At 42.5% G+C, this 23,862-nt stretch overlaps 1 protein-coding gene across 2 annotated transcripts in view; it reads left to right on the forward strand.

The window, feature by feature from the left end:
- Positions 1-22,928, forward strand: part of LOC126354403 (protein scarlet-like) — a 188,627-nt gene extending 165,699 nt beyond the window's left edge. The window contains exons 14-15 of one of the 2 annotated variants that reach the window (XR_007565320.1): positions 9,265-9,510; positions 22,606-22,928. Coding sequence is in view for 1 of the 2 variants with exons in the window: in XM_050004014.1 (XP_049859971.1) it covers positions 9,265-9,440 (176 nt within the window). In the remaining variant the exon portion in view is untranslated. The remainder of the gene's footprint in view (positions 1-9,264; positions 9,511-22,605) is intronic. The other variant, XM_050004014.1, reaches the window with a different exon arrangement.
- The last annotated feature ends 934 nt before the right edge of the window (positions 22,929-23,862 follow it).

Genomic DNA, 23,862 nt, shown 5'->3' on the forward strand with positions numbered 1-23,862 from the left:
TCCAATGTAATGACGACCGCCCGTTCCTGGCCGCCCGCCTAGCAATGTGACCGCGGCGAGCGAGATGGCCCTTTTTAGTTCACTTTATTGGCAACTTTTTGCGCATGGCTGCCTTGTTTTTTTTATGCATTCTCAAAAAAAAAAGTGTTGGTCTTCTACGCGAAAGGATATGAGTTCAAAACTTGGGCGGTGCTTAATATTTTCATTATTGAAAAATAATATTGAAGTGCCTTACTTCACGAATTAAAAAAAAAAAAAAACAGAAAAAAAGTGGTTAGTTTTCGCGATTTGCCGGAAGGTCGTGGACGAGGCGATGGTTCGAATCTAGCTAATACTTATTTTTAATCTATATTTTTTCATCACTGGTTAAATTATTTAATTTATATGACATACAATGAAAAGGAAAACAACGTGTATTTGCATGAAGTATTTGGAAGAAGTTTCAGTAAAAAAAAAAAAAAGGGGGTAGCGTCTTTGGAAAAAAAAAGGGGGGGTAGCGTCTTTGATTCGTAATCTAAACGTCTTTGGTCCCGGTTTCGATCCCCGCCGCTGCCAATAAAAAAAAAAAAAAAAATAAATAAAAATAAAAAAAAATGGTAGAGCACTTGCCCGCGAAAGGCAAAGGTCCCGAGTTCGCGTCTCGGTCGGGCACACAGTTTTAATCTGACAGGAAGTTTAATATCAGCGCACACTCCGCTGCAGAGTGAAAATCTCATTCTATGTTCGGTGATACTATACGTACTGTCCTAATGCACTCTGGAACATTGTCGAACAGCGTTTTATAGTCCCGGTGTCATGATACTAAAAGGTACAATGTTGCAAAGGCGTGCTGATCTCCAAAGCTTTGATCACGGTACACTCATCGGACAACGTTAGTGTGTACTCCCTCCCGATATGCGTCTTTACAAGGTTGGATTCAGCTCTGACAGCACTTTTATGGATGACAATGCCCGACCTCATCGAACAGCGCGGCTGGAGGAACTCTTGGAACCAGAGGGCATTCGCCGAATGTACTTGCCTTCCCGTTCCTCCGACTTAAATCGTATCGAGCACATGTGCGATGCTTGGCGCTAGCCAAGATCTGGCAGTTGTCATCCGCACTGATGGAGGAAAGGGGGCCTTCCACAAGAAGTCCTTACCAACCTTGTGGCCAGCGTGGGATCAATTTGCAGAGCGTGCATCACAGTCCGTGTTGGTCACACACCTTTTTAAAGGCGGTGTTCCGCCTTTTATAGTGTCCAGGAACTGTCATCAATCGCGTTGACATCACTTAATTCTTGTCTTCGACTAAAAGCGTCACACCTTTTCGTCTCATTGCGGATGTCTATCGTTTACCTGGTATATTATTCTGCAGCAGTTCTGTTTATGTACGGTCCAAGTTTCATCCAATTGTGTTTTGTGATACCGACACATCATGTCAGAATTACTGTCATCCTTAAGATTTGCACATCATTGTATACAGGGTGGTCCATTGATAGTGACCGGGCCAAATATCTCATGAAATAAGCATCAAACGAAAAAACTTAAAGAACGAAACTCTTATAGCTTGAAGGGGGAAACCAGGTGGCACTATGGTCGCCATGCAATTTCTGGTGCATAGAAATAAGGTACGGGTGCAATCGATGTTGATGTAGCATTCTCAACACCGACGTTTTGGAGATTCACGATTCTCTCGCAATTTGCCTGCTACTGATGTGCGGATTAGCCGCGACAGCAGCTAAAACACCTACTTGGGCATCATCATTTGTTACCGGTCGTAGTTGACGTTTCACACGTGGCTGAACACTTCCTGTTCCCTGAAATAACGTAACTACCCGGCGAACGGTCCGGGCACTTGGGTGATGACGTCCAGGATACCGAGCAGCATAAATAGCACACGCCCGTCAACACGATATCGACCTTTTCCGCAATCGGTAAACGGTTCATTTTAACACGGGTAATGTATCACGAAGCAAATGCCGTCCGCACTGGCGGAATGTTACGTTTGTGACTCTTACAGCGCCAACTATCACAAAGCGAAAAAAGTGGTCCAACTAAAAGATTCATATTTCTTTAAGTACTAAACGAATATGTATCAAAAATTGGGGGTTCCTATATTTAAAAAACGCAGTTGATATCCGTTTGACCTATGGCAGAGCAATCTAGCAAGCCATCTGGTTTCCTCCTTCAAGCTAGACAAGTTTCGTTCTTTGTAGATTTTTTCGTTTGACGCTTATTTCGTTAGATATTTGGCCCAGTCACGATCAATGGTCCACCTTATATACGTGACAGCAATCCTACCCGCTAGAACCTAAGTAGTTGCTGTCATGAGATAACTGGCATACACACTGTAACTATACAGGTTTGTCCAATGGGCAATTTGGGATACACAATAGCCATTGCAAAACTATTTGGAATTACAGATTAGCAACTAATTACAACGTTCTATTACCAGTAATTTTACAGTACTTGTCTGGTGTATGAAGATCACCCGTGGCGGTGTAGAACAATGTTTACTTTCACTGATCAGTCTTTAAACACCTTTAGCATGTGACTTGTGTAATGTCCAGTAGGGCTCTTCTTGGTGGCGACTGTTGATGAGTCCTCAGAGAGTCCTGATACTATACGCGTCATGTATTCAGGTACTGTGTAACTGGACGTAGTCGTGTCTCTTATTATACATAAGTTTTGGCGACGGATTCCACTCAGGGGCTATCTGTATGAAGTGAAGCAGAAGCATAAAATTGGCATTTTGTGCGATCCCTCTCTGGAGTGTGGCCTTAACAATGTTGCACTTGAGTGGTAGGCAACACGGCGTTCTCCTATGCAGACCCTGCCCCACATCTTCTGGAGGAGAGAGCACTTTACACATGCATAATCAATATTCAATAATTGTCATCACGATTAGCCATTTGGCAAATGCTGATCCATTTGACTCCTTCTCGACATATCTGTGCATTATGATCTCCAGCTGCGTCGGTCCCTGCCGCTCCTGCCAGTTTTCTATTATAGTCCAACCATCTTACCCTAGCTCATCGCAATTGTCTTTTCGTTGATATTCAGTAAATAACCATGACTATCTGCTACCCGTTCGTCAACTTACGCTTCACGTCCATCTCAGTTACATTTTCACTACACTTGTGATACTGTCTTCCACTTCAACCTAGTTCCTGTTGTTTCACTCCTTTTTGTTCGTGTCCCCTAGTAACTCACAAAAAGCATCTCTCTGTTTCTTGCTAAACAAATCTCAGTTTTTGAAATCTTTTCACTTTTAACTGAGTAGTACTTTCTCATCTATTGCAATAAAACTGAGGAGTGACCAAGTGACAATTTAATACTATGTAGCTTACCAAACACACTTTATCTAATATTATTTCTTTTCCTGGCAATCCAGTCATTGTTTTTAAGTGCTCTAAATATAAAAAATCATCCACTAATTACATGAATTCGCTGTTACTTTGTATGATTTTCTTTCAGATATTTTAGTGTTGATATCCAGGCCCACTTTTAAGCTTGTTCTATTCAGTTTTTCCATTCGTTGATGAGATTTATCTGCACTTGAGGAAAGTAGTACAGTACGAGCAGTAAAAGGAAACCAGTTTCAATGTCTTCCGTTCACATGTTCTCCTCCTACTTTTTCCCAGTTACGGATCTTAAAACTTCCTCTCCGATTAATGTCAAATGTAATCCTCTCCCCTGACGCTTGGTTCCATTCTAATCTTCTCATGATCCTGGTGAAGTCTGATGTATCTCAAACCACTGAATTCAACTATGGGTCTGATAATTTACTGTGAAGAAAGCTCGATGTGTGCCTCGGTGTCTCAGTGTGTCTGTGTAGCGTGTGTAACTTATGCCAGAGGTCTCCTAAGAGACTTGTAATTACTCCAGGCAATGTGAACACGCTCTCACCGGATTTTGCCAGTTTTTACAGCTTTTTTAATCGAATTAGTTACATACAAATGTGAAACCCTATGAAGAATACTAAAAAAGTGAAGAACAGAAATGGGAAATTAACTGAAAAGGTAACTAGAAACAAGACTGAACAAAAATGCCCAGATAACGATTGGTAAGTAATATAGTTCAATAATAGTAAATAGGATCTACCGTTGAACGTAAAAGTGAATTGATACAACGCAATAAACATGAATGTACCGACCAACTCCAAACTTCAAGCCATCCACCTACCACATGTTTTAAAAACTCTCAACTTTTGAGCGTGACTACTCGCGCCTGTTCACGCTCTCGCTCTTGAACACAGTAGTTGTGGCGTGGTGGACAGCGAGGGAGATGGGTGTGCTCCATGCTGTCGCGGCAACAGGGGGCAACAGCCAGCTGTCAAGCACGGAGGGCAGGGGGGGGGGGGGGGGGGGGGGACAGTTTGCCATCCAACAGCAACAACGGCGAGTCGACATTTTGTAACACCGCACTTCAATCCGCAGTGCGAGAAATCATAATTTTACACAGAAAGACGATGCTCAGTCTATCATAATACTTTCAAGAAGTAATGTTTACATAGGTGCTACATGTCCTACCACGTCAGACAATACGGAAACGGAAAATGTGCAAGACCTGAGTGTGTACTAGACATTGCAAAACTTAAAAGGAGGCTCTCCAATGAAGAGGAAGAAAATTCAAGTGATCGTTCAAATGGCTCTGAGCACTAAGGGACTTAACTTCTGTGGTCATCAGTCCACTAGAACTTAGAACTACGTAAACCTAACTAACCTAAGGACATCACACACATCCATGCCCGAGGCTGAACTCGAACCTGCGACCGTAGCGGTAGCGCGGTTCCAGTTTGTAGCGTCTAGAACCGCTCAGCCACCCCGGCACGCAAAATTCAATTGAGCCTACCGTGTTGATGATCTACAGAAGTGCACTACTTTTAGTAAATGCCTTGCACTCTTTCACGAATGGTGATTTCAGAAGGGAATACTTCGTAGTTGCTGCTGAACATTTAAGCTCACTTCAGTAGGGGGCGTTATCAAACAAGACAATCATGTGTCCCACACAGGTTATGGCAGACGATGCTCGGAGACAGCCTGCTATATCACTGTCAGGATTTTGTTGCATATTGTTTAGTGCTTTCTAAGAGTGTACATCACATGGATGTGAATTCTTAGCAGCGCTGCCGAAAGTGCAGAAAATGTAGGTATCTGATGAAATTTATTAGCTCATTTGTCTACAAACGGAGCGCTGGTCATGTTCTGAAATATATCACTGGTCGTAGCGCAACTTCATGGGAAAGCCTCCCAGTTCTGAATTCGTGTTGTTCTATCGCTTGAAGTAACTACAGTGCAGCAAAAAATATAGAAACAGTCTACATACAGCGAAGCGTTTGCCTCAGGATCGATTACCCCGTTTACACAAGTCTCCACACGATTGCCCAGACAATTCCCTGTGCCGGTGGATGTAGTACAATGCCCGCCGACCAGCGGCCAGCTCACGGAGAACGTTTGCTGTGAACCACTAGCCTGGTATATTCGCCGCTGTGCACGTCATGTAATATAACAGATACAGAAGAACACAGATGTCTGTCCACAAGTGCGAAGGAAATATGGAAAAAAATCAGCAAGTAAGAGGATGAGTCGATGAAAACCTTAAATATTTTTAACTATTATTTATTGTCCAGAAGTGGTACAAAGCTGTACCGCTTTTCAACATAATCTCTCCCACGCTCAATGCAAGTCCTCCAGCGCTTACAAAGTGCATAAATTCCTTTAGAAAAAAATTCTTTTGGTAGTCCGTGCAACCACTCGTGCACCGCGTGGCGTACCTCTTCATCAGAACGGAACTTCTTTCCTCCCATTGCATCTTTGAGTGGTCCAAACATATGGAAATCACTTGGGGCAAGTTCTGATGAGTATGGTGGATGAGGAAGACACTCAAAATACAGTTCTGTGATTGTTGCAACTGATGTACGGGCAGTGTGAGGCCTTGCATTGTTATGTTACAAAAGGACACCTGCTGACAGCAATCCACATCGCTTTGATTTGATTGCAGACGGCAGATGACTTTTTAGGAGATCTGTGTATGATGCACTGGTGACAGTGGTCCCTCTAGGCATGTAGTGCTCCAAAATGACGCCTTTTTCGCCCCAAAAGAGAGTCAGCATAACCTTCCCTGCCATTCCTCGCTCTCTTCGTTTCCAGTTTGTGGAATTGAACACAGGTTCCGTCCACAGTAACGATTTTTGCTAGGAAGTCATTACCTTCTCGTTCAAAGCGCCGAAGAAGTTCTTCACAGGCATCAACACGTCGTTCTCTCATTTCAGGAGTCAGCTGCCGTGGCACCCATTTTGCAGACACTTTGTGAAACACGAGCACATCATGCACAATGTGATGTGCTGACCCATGACTAATCTGTAAACATGCTGCAATGTCATTCAGTGTCACTGGGTGATTTTCCTTCACTATGGCTTCAACTGCTGCATTGTTCTGTGGAGTCACAACTCGTTGTGCCTGACATAGACGAGGACCACCTTCCACAGAAGTCACACCATTTGCGAACATCCTACTCCACTGATAGACTTACTGCTGTGACAAACATGCATTACCGTACTGAACCTTCATTCGTCGGTGAATTTCAATAGGTTTCACACCTTCACTACGCAAGAACCAAATAACAGAACGCTGTTCTTTCCTGGTGCAAGTCGCAAGTGGGGCAGCCATCTTTAAACTGATACAGCGATGGTATGTGTGCATCTGCACTATGCTGCCACCTACAGGCCATTCTGCAAGCTGTTTGTAGCACATTTACCAACTTACAGGGTAACGGCGCGAAATTTCGATTTGTTATTACAAATTTAAGGTTTTTATTTGACTCACCCTCGTAGAATCACGACAGTGAAAGACTATATCCATATACAAAACTGAGTGCTGTGAATCGACACTAAAGATACACATCTAACGTAGACTGTAACAGGAACTTTGTCAATTTTTAAACATCCAATTTTCATACATTTATTGTCAATTTCAACTTTACATGGAAAATGAAATCAGGCGCTCATTACAAAATGACGAGAGAAGATGCAGATTATTTCCTATTTAAAGATACAGAAACAAAAATGTAATTTCTTTACAGAAGAGTTCATTCATTTCTTTTTACTCGAATATTTTTTTAAAACTGATGTTTTATCAATAAGAATGCCGAAGAAAATGAGGAAGGATCGTGAAAGGTAAACTGAATAAGTGAAAGAGGTGCAGTTGGTTAGCTTACTCCACCTGCACTTCAGCAGCCGTGAAGAACGCCAGAGCTGTGAGTTCGAGCCTCACCTGCGCCAAACTTTTATTTCTTGACACGCGAACTGAGAAAGCATTGGCCGATGGTAAAAAAAGTAAGTGCTAGAAAATATTTACGAACACGGATGACAAGTTCCTGCACGGTCAGAAATCACGATGGCTTGTAGGTCTCTCTACAATTTGGTTGAGTAAACCACTTCAAAGGTCGGCAAGGGCTTAACCCATCGAATGAGTCTTCGACTACTGAGGTACTGTAGTATTCAAGCAAACCTTCGGCTTGATGAAACCTTCAACTCCCAAAGATTATAAGCTTGGAAATTAAGTATTTCAAACTGTACGACAATATACAGTTTACTAGGAGATAGAACAGGCCGTAACCGGAAGGTGACTAGAGTAAAGTACTGGGCGATTGTTACATCGTTCAATGACTGAACAATGGGGACATCAGGTTTTGCTATCTAGCCTAAAATCTTGCAGCTATTTTGTAAGATTAATCGTAATGACGTCTAACAAGACATTTTACTTTCATATTACGCATTCATATGTCAATATGGCTGAATGCTGGCCATTTACAAGTTCATTTGTTAATATTACTTTTAAACTACGGATGTGAGTTAGAAATTACTATCGACCATCTTTTACGAAAAAAAAGAAATAGTTCTACGAAATAAAAATGGTACAAATGGCTCTGAGCACTACGGGACTTAATATCTGCGGTCATCAGTCCCATAGAACTTAGAACTACTTAAACCTAACTAAGCTAAGAACATCACACACATCCATGCCCGAGGCAGGATTCGAACCTGCGACCGTAGCGGTTGCGCCGTTCCAGACTGAAGCGCCTAGAACCGCTCAGCCACTCCGGCCATCTCTACGGAATAAAAGGAGCTGACAAAGAGAAGCCTTTTCAGTTTGTTTTCAAACTGAATTTTACATTCAGTCAGACATTTTATATGATTGGGTAAGTGGTGACAAATTCTGGTGAATGCACTGCACTGTACATCTCTTTTTGTGCTAAAGTGAGCCTTAATGTAGAGTAATGAATGGCGTTTCTTGCTGATAATGTAATTATGTACATCACATATCACATTTGCTTTTGAAGTGTAGTGTGCTGTTTACGAGGAACTTCATGAGGGAATACACCGTGGAGCAGTAGCCAAACTACCAAACTCAAACAGATATCTACAAAATTATCGTTGGTGAACATTACATATTATTCTTAGAGCATTTCGTGGATAATGAAACATAAGTTACCCCTATAATTATTGTATATGCTGTTACTGAGTGAAAATACGCGAAATATATTCACTCACTGATTTTATTTTAGGAGATCGAAAATGTGTTTTTACCGTTTAAATTGTCATCAATATCGACATCTACGTATTAGAATTTGCCACCCTAGATATTGTCGACACAACATACGTCACATTGATAGTGAGTGCAGTACCGGTATAGATGTGCAGAAATGAATATATTGTGCCTTCTGGAAGCAGAGTAAGACTATTTGCAGATAACAATGCAATAACGCTTTTAAGAACACTACTTACCGCTCCTTCTGTTGACGTATGCATGTTAGCCTTGATAGTGATATGAAAAAATGGGTAATTCTGCTTGTTGTATGATAGATGGAAGATCGTTTACATACACGTACGAGAAAAAATAGTGGACAACACTGAACTTTGTGGAAATCCTCATATGATTTCCATCCATCCAGAAGAATCTCTCCTGCTAATAGTGGAAGACTTGTGAAGTACATATTTCTGCATTGTCTTGAATACATATGACATTAGCCGTTTGCTGGCAACCCCAAAATTTTTTGAAACTTCAATTTACCTAGGAAAATATTGTTATTCACACCGTCAAATGTCTTATGTTGGTAGCAAAAAATACCAACCAGTGCTATTTTCTAATTAAAAAATTTCCAAAAGTGATGAGTGAAAGCGTTGAGTACCAATAGAGCAACCCTTCTGAATTTCAAACTGTGATGCAAACACACTCAGCACCTGATGACACGTGTAGTGCTGATCTTGGGCGCTGCCAACAGCCTGCGCCGGATCGCCGGACGGTGTGCCCTGCCTGAGCTCGGGCCGTGAGGTGCTGGACAAGTACAACTTCTCGGCGGACCGCCTCTCCAGCGACCTGGCGTGCATGGCAGGGCTGTGGGGCGGCTTCCACCTGCTGGCCAACGTCTGCCTCTGGGTGCGCGTCCGATCCAACTGACCGCCGTGCTGAGCCACTGGCGGAGAAACGGACTGCCTACGACGGTCAGTGATGTACTGTTAGACTGTCGGTATGTAATAGAGATCTTGTTCACATAAAACGTAGATATCAAAAAAATGTAAATATCATATCGTATTTTTGGTTCGGGTATCCCATGGGGGAGGGTCAAAGCGGATCTGAACGTCATAGCCTGTAGTATTTACCACTATTTTGGAACTCTTTAACACAAAATGTGTAATCGATACTGAAATGAAACTTTAACATAACAATTGTGACCTCTATGTGAAACAAAATTAAAATCTGTGGAATACATACTGGATTCATAATTGATTTTTATCTTACGCACTGAATTACATGCAATTTTTATTTTAGGAGCACTGTAATTTAACACTATTCAAAACAAATTTTATTATTTTGATTATTAACTTGTCGAAATAGTAAGAGAGGAACATTTACGAATCTGTTGTTTTGTGTATTTAAAAAAATTTTGTTTAAAAGTCAGTTTTTCCTCCCAATAATTTAATATCATACGACATGTTTCAGCTTAAAATATTTAATACACTGTTGAATAATGTGGTTCACTGTGTAGGCAAGCACTACATTATAAGGTTACATTCCATTCAGAAGGCTGTTGCAATCAGCGACTGTTACATTGACTTGTAAATAATAAATTGCAACCATCAGTCGTCCTTTTTAACTTTCTTATTGGCAGATCTAGATTTCAGCTAGAAACTAGCCATTCTCAATGCACTATCATTTCTGATCAATGCATGTAATGCCTGTTGATCTGCCAATAAAAAAAGTTGAAAAGGGTGACTGACAGCTGAAATCTATTACTTACAAGTACACTACATAATTATTAATTCAAAATTTTGTTTTTGTAGCTTTAATACTGTATGGGATAATGATACCTAAGTACGCAAAAATGTTCATTACGAAAAACTGAAAGTAAAGACTTGCATGTTATTTGTTTCTCAATGATTTATCAAAACATTCCAGCACCATAATCTTTTTGGTTCTTTCATCTTCGTTTTCTTCCTTTTCTTGGTCATTCTGGCCTACTTTGTTTTACTTTCAACAGTTTTTTCAGTTTCAGCGATATGTTGCCTGTCCACTCATGGCAGCACACTTTTCATGTTGTTCCCAGTTTTGATGCCTAGTCTGCTCATGGTCTGTAATCGGCTTGTTACTCCACCATTGTAACATACTGTGGCATCCATCACACTAATCTGAAAAAAACTAGCTTGCCAACAAAAAAAGTGTGTCACAAGTCTAAACTCAAGTCATTTAATCGACATAAAAGTTTTCTGGGTTTGGTACCGTGTCATAATGTAAAATGTACTGCTGCTATAGAAAAGCCAACGTTTCGGTCACGATTGCAGCGGCCTTCTTCTGGGTCTAGAAGAAAGCCGCTGCAATCGTGGTCGAAACGTTGCCAAATAGCATGCCCGTTATTCTGCTGAATTTTTCAGTATCTAGAGCATAATGAAACTGGAGAGAGGATTGGAGCAAGGTACTTTTATTTTATTTTCATATTCGGTGGTCTCCATTAGCTAGCCACGTTGGCGTTCCTTTTCCCGCGTTGACCTTTGAACATGGAAGCATGGGCCGGCAGTTTGAATGACTTGGAGAAGCCAAAGTGGTCCTTCTTATTTCTTTAAGGTCAGTACCACCATTCGACTGTTTTTTATTGGCACTGTTACATTCACACGAGCATGATTTCGGCTGCAAAGTGCCATTATCAAGTGTATTAAGTGTTATACAGTGCCTAAGATGCCAAACTGTCATATTTAAAATACACTATTAGACACATTGTCTAAGGGTCAGTATTTCTGGTAAAGAAATTTCTGGTACCAGGAATACTGACCCTTAGACAATGTGTCTAATAGTGCATTTTAAATACGACAGTATGCCATCTTAGGCACTGTACAACACTTAATACACTTTATAATGGCACTTTGAAGCTGTAATCATGATCGTGTAAATGTAACACTGCCAATAAAAAACAGTCTAATGTTTGTACTAACATTAAAGAAATATATTATGACTGTGGCCCCACATTATAAAAAAATTATTAGTCCTGAGACGTTAACTTTTCCCGGCGAATTGAATGTTCAAATAATTTATGGGGTTGCTTGCGGGTGACGTCGTCGACTGCAAGGAGGAATCAATGTGCAAGGGAATTTAATACCTCGGTTCACACACAGAACAAGTAACCGCAAAGTCAACACACAACCAAAGATAACCAACATCAGAAGTATCGATAGTGACTATTAATCAACATGCGAGGTAGCACTAATTCTGTCTCTCTGTTTTTTGATGAGAGACAGAGCCAGATTCCAAGCAGCATTTAGACAAATTCCACCATCTCTGTGTATAACGTTGCTTGATACTTTGATTCCAACAGCTTCCTTAATGACACTATCCCAATAGCTGGACGAGCAAACCAGAATCTCCGTGTTGTTGTATTCCATAGGATGACCGGTGTCAACGCAATGTTCCAATAGCGGATTTGCTCGGCTGTTGTAAGCGTGTGTGACACTTATGTTCTATACCCCCGCCTTCCACAGTCCTGATTGTCTGACCAATATATGACATGCCACAACTGCAAGGAATACGATAGACACCAGCCTTACGCAAATCAAGATCATCTTTTACGGACGCCAACAGGGACGTAATCTTAGAAGGTGGTAGAAAAACACATTTCACATCATATTTCCGCAAAATACGGCCAGTCCTGTTGAAAACCCTTCCTGCCTAAGGCAAAAAGGAAGTAGACTTAGGTGCCACTTCGTTGCTATCGTCACTCACACATTGGTGCCCCGCGCTGTAACCATTCTGATGAAAGGTGACTTCGAGATGTGCTAGCTCAGCTGCCAAACTTTCAGGGTCTGAGGTAACGTGGGGCTCTGTGAACCAAGGTACGAGGTACTCCTTCACGCTGAGCTGGATGGTGACAACTATCAGATCGCAGATACAAGTCACTGTGAGCAGGCTTCCTATAAACAAAATGTCCCAACGTTCCATCTGTCTTCCTTCTGACCAACACATCACGAAAGGGAAGGCATCCATTCTTTTCCACCTCCATAGTGAATATTCGGGTAGACTGAATTCAGGAATAGTGTCATTATGGAAGCTGTTGAAATCAAACTATCAAGCAACTTTAAAAACAGAGATGGTGGATTTTGTCTAAATGCCGTTTGGAATCCGTCTCTGTCTCTCATCAAAAAACAGAGGAACAGAATTAGGGCTACCTCACCTGTTGATTATTAGTCACTATCGATATTTCTGATGTTGGTTAACTTCGGTTGTGTGTTGACTTTGCGGTTACTTGTTCTGCGTGTAGTATCTTCCTTCTTCCTCCTCTGTGAACCGAGGTATTAAATTCCCTTGCACATTGCTTCCTCCTTGCAGTTGTGCCTTGAGAATGACAGGCTGTGCTCCTGTCGAAATATCGGCAGTGATCGACTTCACCCGGCAGCAAACCCGTAAATTATGTGAACATTATTAGTCCTTCTTATTCTTCTAAGGAGTAGTACCAACCTAAAACTCAGTTTCTTCTGCACGTTTGGCTCTGTAAAGAGGCCTCTCTCACTAACTTCTAGCCAATCACGAGTCACTCCGTCAAGCCAGGAATGTCTGCTTGAAGATCTACATCTACATCTACATCCATACTCCGCAAGCCACCTGACGGTGTGTAGCGGAGGGTACGCTGAGTACCTCTATCGGTCCTCCCTTCTATTCCAGTCTCGTATTGTACGTGGAAAGAAGGATTGTCGGTATGCTTCTGTGTGGGCTCTAATCTCTCTCATTTTATCCTCATGGTGTCTTCGCGAGATATACGTAGGAGGGAGCAATATACTGCTTGACTCCTCGGTGAATTTATGTTCTCGAATCTTCAACAAAAGCCCGTACCGAGATACTGAGCGTCTCTCCTGCAGAGTCTTCCATTGGAGATTGTCTATCATGACCGTAACGCTTTCGCGATTACTAAATGATCCTGTAACGAAGCACGCTGCTCTCCGTTGGATCTTCTATATCTCTTGTATCAACCATATCTGGTACGGGTCCCGCACCGGTGGGCAGTATTCAAGCAGTGGGCGAACAAGTGCACTGTAACCTACTTCCTTTGTTTTTACTGCATTTTCTTAGGATTCTTCCAATGAATCTCAGTCTGGCATCTGCTTTACCGACGATTAATTTTATATGGTCATTCCATTTCAAATCACTCCTAATGCGTACTCCCAGATAATTTATGGAATTAACAGCTTGCACTTGCTGACCTGCTATATTGTAGCTAAATGATAAAGGATCTTTCTTTCTATGTATTCGCAGCACTTTACACTTGTCTACATTGAGATTCAATTGCCATTCCTTGCACCATGCGCCAATTCGTTGCACATCCTCTTGCATTTCATTACTATTTTCTATTGTTACAACCTCTCGATATACTACAACATCAACCGCAAAAAGCCACAGTGATCTTCCGATGTCATCAACAAGGTCATTTATGTATATTGTGAAGAGCAACGGTCCTACGAAACTCCCCTGCGGCACACCTGAAATCACTCTTACTTCGGAAGATTTCTCTCCATTGAGAATGACATGCTGTGTTCTGTTATCTAGGAACTCTTCAATCCGATCACACAATTGGTCTGATAGTCCATATGCTCTTACTTTGTTCATTAAACGACTGTGGGGAACTGTATCGAACGTCTTGCGGAATTCAAGAAACTCGGCATCTACCTGGGAACCCGTGTCTATGGCCCTCTGAGTCTCGTGGACGAATAGGGCGAGCTGGGTTTCACACAACTGTCTATTTCGAAACCCATGCTGATTCCTGCAGAGTAGATTTCTAGTCTCCAGAAAAGTCATTATACTCGAACATAACACGTGTTGGAAAATTCTACAACTGATCGACGTTAGAGATATAGGTCTATAGTTCTGCACATCTGTTCGACGTCCCTTCTTGAAAACAGGAGGCCGCCTTAATGACTTGCATCCACAAGTAGCTCGTAGTAGCTAGTTCGGCGACGGAACCGTATCCCCTGATTGGCCGGCGAAACGTGCGCCAATTCCCACCCCACAAGGCCCGGCTTCGCTGGAGCAACGGGCGGTAGGCGGTTAGCAGTCGTGTGGAGTCGGTGGCGACATCCAGAACAAGACGGTTGCAAGCTGGTAAGCATGCGTGCTCTTGCTGGGTTCAGAAGTGGATTGAGTCGCGAATACGTATTAAAGTGTTAGGTTATCTTCGATTTCGGGAGAATTTGCGCCTAATTGCTTTGATTTCCTCCTAATTTCGCTATTTTGTTTTTGGACTTGGCGTCAGAGTCTGGTGGGTTGCAGTCACCACGTTCGTTATAATTCAACCCGCGCTGTAACCACTTCGCCTTCAGCGAATGTCTTTCCTTCTCCAATACTCCGTGATATTAGTGAACATTTCGTAACAGGCTTTTGTGTGTCAGGTTTGCCCTTCTTTGTCGCCCACATGGCGAGTAGTACTGCACACGATATCCGAACTGAACCAGAACTAGCATGGGCCGCGTTTCTTGTTATTCATATTCGTAAATCAGAGTGTTGCAGAATGAATCTTATGAATTTTATTGGTTTACACCCGGGAGGTCGCTTTCATAACTTGCATCTACAAGTAGTTCGTAGTTTGCCTTTTGAGTATATTTACGTATTAGCTATTGGATCCCGTCTCTTACCTTTCACTAATTATTGGAGTAAAGAATTTACTGGATGGTTGGCTCCCACCTTTCCTGGTCCATTTCGAACGCTAATAATAATGTCGTCTGACTAGGGCCTTCCGTCAGGTAAACCGATCGCCACTTCGGCGACTTGCGCGTCGATGGGGATGAGATGATAATGATTAGGACAACGCAACACCAAGTCCCTGAACGTAGAAATTCTCCGACCCAGCCGGGAATCGAACCTGGGCCCTTAGAAGCGACAGTAAGTCGCGCTGACCACGCAGCTACCGGGGGTGGACCATTTCCAACACTAGTATTGTGTGTGATTGGGGAATTTAGGCCACATCCCCCTATGGCCCCCAGTTTTGTGTTAACGTCCATAGGTATGTATTTCACAATAATTATACATCGTTTGTACAAGTGTAATTTCGATTTATAATAAATTGTTGTACTTTTAATCCGGCTTTCAATGAAAAGTGTTAACCCTATTTATAGAGATATCAAGGAAATGCAAGACCCCCTACTGAAAATGCTTCTCTTAAAATGATAAAATTAATTATAAATCCAGTGAATAGTTTTTGTTTGATCGCGGTGGATATTTTTTATGTAGTCAGATATATGATCCTTGTGCCAGGCCCCATCCTTTCTGATGGGCCGACGACACTTGTATGTTGTGATCTGTATGAAATTAAACCCCAGTCCTCCCTTCTAGATAAGGGAAAGTCACACTGATAGGGCAGTTGCGAGTAAAATCCACGTTATTTGGTGAAAAAGGAGGTCCTCCCATTCCCGATCCCTTTTAATGGGCAAGGAATCTCATTTAGGCTCCTACGAGGGGACTGGCCTTTTTTATGTATACACTACTGGCCATTAAAACTGCTACACCAAGCAGAAATGCAGATGATAAACGGATATTCATTGGAGAAATGTATTATACTAAAACTAACTTGTGATTAGATTTTCACGCAATTTGGGTGCATAGATACTGAAAAATCAGTACCCAGAACAACCACCTCTGGCCATAATAACGGCCTGGGCATTGAGTCAAACAGAGCTTGGATGGCGTGTACAGCTACAGCTGCCCATGCAGCTTCAACACGATACCACACTTCATCAAAAGTAGTGACTGGCGTATTGTAACTAGCAAGTTGCTCGGCCACCACTGACCAGAGAGATCTGCAAAATGTGCTGGCCAGGGCAGCAGTCGAACATTTTCTCTATCCAGATAGGCCCGTACATGACCTGCAACATGCGGTCGTCCATTATCCTGCTGAAATGTTTCGCGGTGATGTAATGGAGGGTAGAGCCACGGGTAGTAACATATCTGAAATATAACGTCTACTGTGCAATGTGCCGTCAATGAGAACAATAGGTGACCGAGACGTGTAACCGATGGCACCCCATACCATCACTCCGGGTGATACGCCAGTAAGGCGATGACGAATACACGCTTCCAATGTCCGTTCACCGCGATGTCGCCAAACACGGATGCGACCCTCATGTTGCTGTAAACAGAACCTGATAGTCCATGCTGATGCAAACGTCGTCGAACTGTTCGTGCAGGTGGTTGTTGCCTTGCAAACGTCTCCATCTGTTGACTCAGGGATCGAGACGTGGCTGCACGATCCATTACAGCCATGCGGATAAGACGCCTGTCATCTCGACTGCTAGTGATACGAGGTCGTTGGGATCCAGCACGGCGTTCCGTATTACCCTCCTGAACCCACCGATTCCATATTCTGCTAACAGACATTGGACCTCGACCAACGCGAGCAGCAATGTCGCGACAGGATAAACCGCAATCGCAATAGGCTACAATCCGACCTTTGTCAAAGTCGGAAACATGATGACACGCATTTCTCCTCCGTACACGAGGCATCACAACAACGTTTCACCAGGCCACGCCGGTCAACTGCTGTTTGCGTATGAGAAATCGGTTGGAAACTTTGCTCATGTCAGCACATTGTAGGTGTCTTCACCGGCGCCCACCTTGTGTGAATGCTCTGAAAAGCTAATCATTTGCATATCACAGCATCTTCTTCCTGTCGGTTAAATTTCACATCTGTAGCACGTTATCTTCGCGGTGTACCAATTATAATGGTTTTAGTGTACTTTTCACTCACTTAGTAGGGTGATCATGTTCGACGATGACGAACATTCTTTCAGACGGTGAGAGGCGCGAACACCTGATGCGCCCAGGAAGCTTGTCAAACATCGTTTTGATGGTCCAGCAGTTACGTTATCGGGCGTTCTGACATCCAAAAATTTGAACACAGTACATTCTCCGGTCATCGCTATTGCAACACTGTACGTCTTGGCCATGAGCCATTTCCCAGGAATGCATTCTGCGTGACTTAATTTCCACGGATGACAATGCGCAAGTGCAGCGAACAGATGAGTAGCTCCTGGGGAGGGAGGATGATGAACTAAAGGACTGGCCTGCTCATTCCTCCGAATTAAATCACGTGTGGGATGCGCTGACGAGACGAATTGCAGCACGTTCACGTTCACGTTCACGTTCACCACCGTTCAACAGCTGACGACCGCACTGGTGGAGGAATGCAACGGCCCACCACGCGATCTCCGTGTCAGTATTGTCGCCAGCACGGGTCACGTTCCAGAGCATTGACTATCGTCTGACAGGATCACACACCGTATTAAAAACCACGTCCTGCCCTGTGTAATGTCCTGGGGACCGTCACAAACGACGGTGACTTCAGCGTAATTAATCTCTCTCAGTAAAACTGTCATTTCTGTTCGACTCATTGCCTATTTTCTGCTGTTATATTCTCTGCCATATTGTGGCGGTTCTTTCTACGTACTGTCCAAATTTCATAGAAGTAGGTTATTTGGCAGTGACGCATCGTGCGAAATTTCCTTTTGTACTTAGCTTTTGCACCTTAGTGTATTACACATGAGTATTTACTACAATTTGTACCTGTCCGGGTGATCCATCAATTAGGGTGGTTCACAAACAACAACTCAAGCACACATGTTATTCCACAAACGTAATCTTGGTAGTAGGGGCCAGGAAGTGCTCGTGAAATAACGAGAACTACTGCTAGAGATACCCTTTTATTTTAAAGACTTTCTCAATAATAAATTCTTGCGTCTGGCATATATATATATATATATATATATATATATATATATATATATATATATATATATGAAAAGGAGGTTGCAAGGTATGCCGTTAACAACTTCCCAATAACAAGATTTTAAACTTGACAAATATACAGGGTGGTCAAAAAGTCAGTATACATTTGAAAACTTAATAGACTATGGAATAATGTAGATAGAGAGGTAAAAATTTACACACTTGCTTGGAATGACATAGGGGTTTATCAGAACAAAAAAAAATCAAAAAAGTATTGCTAGACGCGTGAAAGACATCTTGCGCCGCTTTCGTCGTGCTTGGCCTCCCAGGTCCCCAGACCTCAGTCCGTGCGATTATTGGCTTTGGGGTTACCTGAAGTCGCAAGTGTGTCTCTATGGATGCCGAAAGACAACATCCGACGCCAATGCCTCATCATACCTCCGGACATTCTTTACAGTGCTTCCACAACATTATTCCTCAACTACAGCTATTGTTGAGGAATGATGGTGGACTATATTGAGCATTTCCTGTAAAGAACATCATCTTTGCTTTGTCTTACTTTGTTATGCTAATTATTGCTATTCTGACCAGATGAAGCGCCATCTGTCGGACATTTTTTGAACGTTTGTATTTTTTGGTTCTAATAAAATCCCGTGTCATTGCAAGCATGTGTGTGAATTTGTACCTCTCTATCTACATTATTCCGTGATTTATTCAGTTTTCAAATTTTAATCACTCGGTCTATAAGACAACAAATTGAAAACTCTTTTCAATAGCTGCCAAATTTTTTATGAGAACAATTCCTTAAGAAAAAAAGAAAACTTTATGTAGCTAGTTTCTACTAAATTTAGAATAGTTGTTGTCTCTTGCCAATTAAATAACTTATATTACACATGTCAGTTGTTACAAGATAAATGTGAATAAGCCAGCACAGAGACCTTCACATTAAAGGCAGTCCCCAAAAAAATTTTTCCTTAGCGCGGTGTGGGAGTGACACGTCTAAAGAGGCCCAGATCACAGTGTTCTGAATAGTTATTGGTCGTCTAGAGGGCCACAGCGTACCAGCTCCAAAACTTACATTACAAGCCACCATCTCCCCGAGTTACCGAAAAGAAGAAGATATAGCAAGGGTGGTGCCTGTACAGGTACTGAACCACAGAGACACACGTCACCGACCCTAAATCATCCAATCAAGGTGTGAATTAAACGGTCCGACCAAGAAGCAATTACCACATTCCCACGGACAGGCAAACGAAAACTGTGGTGGGAAGACCTCAACAAAACCACTGGTGAAGAAACTCATACACATCACTAGAACTTGAAAAAACAATTTTCTATATATAACTAACTTTGTTACATAAAAACAGTACTCAACTTCTCACACTCCACCCCAGCGCCGGGAACACGTTGCTCTTCCTTATGCTCGTCAGAGGCAACCGCTGCCAATGGTTTCAACGGCCGATAAGAAGACATACGGTCCCACGCGCTGATCTGCACCACGGCTTCTAAGCTTCATAAGATACGTACATGCGGGTAAGGCGGACTTAGCCCCTGACAGCGAAGAGGTCGGCCAAAGCACGGGGCGAGCAAGTTGACGACCACAAACAACAGGGCCCCGCTCGCGCCACCACCCCTCTCGGTCACCGCTCAGTACGTACTCCTCGATCGTCACGCGACCGTACACTTGCTCCACCTCCCTCCAGGTGGCTGTAGCGATCCAAACAGCGTGCCAAACCGAAAGCACCACCGCAAATACTAGAAGCGAGATGGAGCTCGACTCCATCGAAGCAGGAGAGTGTGTGATGTCCTGGAGGAGCAGTATCCAAAGACCACTGGCATGGGCTGCGATTGGCCCCCATACTGTCCGGATCTGAACACATTGTCAGTCTTTTGTGTGGGGTTATATTAGAGACAAAGTGTACAGCGATAGCCCCAAAACCATTGCTGAGCTCCAGTGATAACATATTAGACCTTCTGGTGACAATCAGACCCGAACTATTTGAAACAAAGCAGAACAGGGAATCAGCGATGATAAAGCGATTACAGCATCGGTGATTTCAGCCATAAACATAAATCTTAAAAAAGGTAGAAAGCTTTTTCTGTTTAGCAGAAGTGACAAAAAGCTGATTACAGAGTACCTGACGGCTCAACACAAAAGTTTTGTCTCAAGTACAGACAGTATTGATGATCAGAGGACAAAGTTCAAAACCATCGTACAATATGCATTAGGTGAGTATGTGCCAAGCAAGATCGTAAGACATGGAAAAGACGCACCGTGGTACAACAACCAAGTTAGAAAGCTGCTAAGGAAGCAAAGGGAACTTCGCAGTAAACGTAAACATAGCCAAAGCCTTGCAGACAAAAAAAAATACACGAAGCGAAATGTAGTGTGAGGAGGGCTATGCGAGAGGTGTTCAACGAATTCGAATGTAAAGTTCTGTGTACTGACTTGGCAGAAAATCCTAAAAAATTTTGGTCTTATGTCAAAACGGTAGGTGGATCAAAACAAAATATCCAGACACACTGTACCCAAAATGGTACTGAAACAGAGGATGACAGACTAAAAGCCGAAATACTAAACGTCTTTTTCCAAAGCTGTTTCACAGCGGAAGACTACACTGTAGTTCCTTCTCTAGATTGACGCACAGATGACACAGAGTACCCGAAGGAACCTGCCCCCCTTCTTGCAGCGGTGTTCCATAGGTCTGTAGAAGAGCGTAGCTTTCCAAAAGATTGGAAAAGGGCGCAGGTTATCTCCGTTTTCAAGAAGGGACGTCGAACAGAGGTGACGAACTATAGACCTATACCTCTGACGCCGATCGGTTGTAGAATTTTCGAACACGTATTTAGTTCATTGTGTTCGAGTATAATGGCTTTTCTGGAAACTAGAAATCTGCTCTGTAAGAATCAGCATGGGTTTCGAAAAGGACGATCGCGTGAAACCCACGAGACAAAGAGGGCCACAGACACAGGTTCCCAGGTACATGTCGTGTTTCTTGACTTTCTCAAGGCGTTTGATACAGTTCCCCACTGCCGTTTAATGAACAAAGTAAGAGCATATGGACTATAAAACCAATTGTGCGGTTGAATTGAAGAGTTCCTAGATAACAGAACGCAGCATGTCATTCTCACTGCAGGGAAGTCTTCCGAAGTAAGAGTGATTTCATGTATGCCGCAGGAGAGTGTCGTAGGACCGTTGCTATTCACAATATATATAAATGACCTTGTGGATAACATCGGTGTTTCACTGTGGCTATTTACGGATGATGGTGTTGTTTATCGAGAGGTTGTAACAATGGAAAATTGTACTGAAATGCAGGAGGATCTGCAACGAATTGACGCATGATGCAGGGAATGGCAACTGAGTCTCAATGTAGAGAAGTATAATGTGCTGGGAGTACATACGAAGAAAACTCCTTTATCATTTAGCTACAATATAGCAGGTCAGCAACTGGAAGCACTTAATTCTATAAATTATCTGGGACGAGGCATTAGGAGTGATCTAAAATGGAATGACCATATAAAATTAATCGTCGGTAAAGCAAATGCCAGGCCGAGATTCACTGGAAGAATCCTAAGGAAATACAGTCCAAAAACAAAGGAAGTAGCTTACAGTACACTTGTTCGTTCACTGCTTGAATACTGTGGGATCCTTACCAGATAGAAGAGATAGAGAAGATCGTTACAGGATCATTTGGTAATCGCGAAAGCGTTACGGAGATGATAGATAGACTCCAGTTGAAGACGTTGGAAGAGAGACGCTCAGTAGTTCGGTACGAGCTTTTGTTGAACTTTCGAGAACATACCTTCACCGAAGAGTCAAGCAGTATATTGCTCCTTCCTACGTATATCTCGCGAAGAGACCATGAGGATAAAATCGAAGAGATTAGAGCCCACACAGAGGCATACCGACAATTATTCTTTCCACGAACAATACGAGACTGTAATAGAAGGGAGAACGGATAGAGGTACTCAAGGCACTCTCCGCCACACACCGTCAGATGGCTTGCGAGTATGGATGTAGATATAGATGTAGTTTGTAACCAACTTACGTTTTTTTGATATAGTTGAATAGTTGTTACCCTGGACGTGGTTAGCGTCGGTCGGTAAGCGACCTTATCTATGTTGGGCCGCTTAGTGTTTCTGGATGAAGATAACACGTTAAATGTTGAAAATGGCGCGAAAGTTATAGCCCTTAACGTCGGAATAATTTCCGTGCATATGTCAATAAAAATTGCGTGAAAGAAGGGGTACAATTAGAAGTTAAAAAAGTAAAATTTAAACAATAGTCAATAGTACATTACACATGTGACAATTCCTACAAATAGTCCGTGTTTGTGCAACAATTTCACTCTTACGCTCATGTTCGCAGGTCCACACTCGCCGTTCCCGCTTCGCCTCTCGTGGTTGCCACACTGATCGCGGTTGGGGTCTGCCACGCAGAAGACAGCGTCTGGAACCGCCGTCATCGACTACAGACTGTGACATATGTGCCAAATTCTACGACAGGGGCATCTCGAGCTGTGGTCCGAGTACTCATCCAACAGAGAGGGATCTTTCCTTTACTGTTGCCATGCTTGCAGACAATGGTTGCTCTGAGCTGTAATACCACAGGCACCCATCGATAAAAGGAGTTTTAGTATAATCACGCTTGTGAGGTACTACGAGACATTACAAATTTGATCTCTCTATTAACTCCTTCTCATACTTGTTTAAACATGAACTATTTTAGCAAAATGCAACAGATACGACTGCGGCGTAACGTATTAAGCTACACAACTCTGACATATCTGCTTCATGCTGATGAAATAAGTGTTAGACTTTTACAGAGAAAAGAGACTGTTATTTATTGCCACTAACAAGTAAGTTATATGGAGATTTCCGTCTCATACAGCTCCTCTTATTTATTGCCACTAACAAGTAAGTTGTAAGGAGATTTTCGTCTCATACAGCGCTAAAGAAATTTGTAGGAAATGATTTGGAGAAAGTGTGAGCCTAATGATTCATTATATTTTCATGTGTAAATTTATGACGCAATTGTAATATAAAATAAATTAAATCTGGTCCAGGTATCAGTTGATACCACTTTCAAACCCACCGAAGTGCAATACACAATTAATTAAGCATCTGTCTTGGAGAAGAATTTCATCGTTAAAAGAGATCCGAACTACCAGACGGGGGCTCATCTGACACGCTGCAAGAAGAGAAAACCAGTTTTTAGATTGACATCTCCTAGATAATTTGTTGTCATACAATATAAATTGCTCAGTGACTGTGAGATCATTATTCACAGTTTCAACTGCTCCCGAAATTAATTTTGTTGAGATATATGCAGTACATATGAGCGCTCAAAGGAACTCGTTAAAATTCGGTTACACGATAAATCAGTCTAATCTAAAAGCCTTAAATTCAACTAAATACCTAGGTATTACAATTACGAACAACTTAAATTGGAAGGAACACATAGAAAATGTTATCAGGAAGGCTAACCAAAGACTGCGTTTTATTGACAAGACACTTAGAAAATGTAACAGACCTACTAAGGAGACTGCCTACACTACACTTGTCCGTTCTCTTTTAGAATACTGCTGACCGGTGCGGCATCCTTACCAGATAGGACTGACGGAGT

The sequence above is a fragment of the Schistocerca gregaria genome, chromosome 3, assembly GCF_023897955.1.
Source record: "Schistocerca gregaria isolate iqSchGreg1 chromosome 3, iqSchGreg1.2, whole genome shotgun sequence".
In the NCBI taxonomy this organism is placed as follows: Eukaryota; Metazoa; Arthropoda; class Insecta; order Orthoptera; family Acrididae; genus Schistocerca; species Schistocerca gregaria.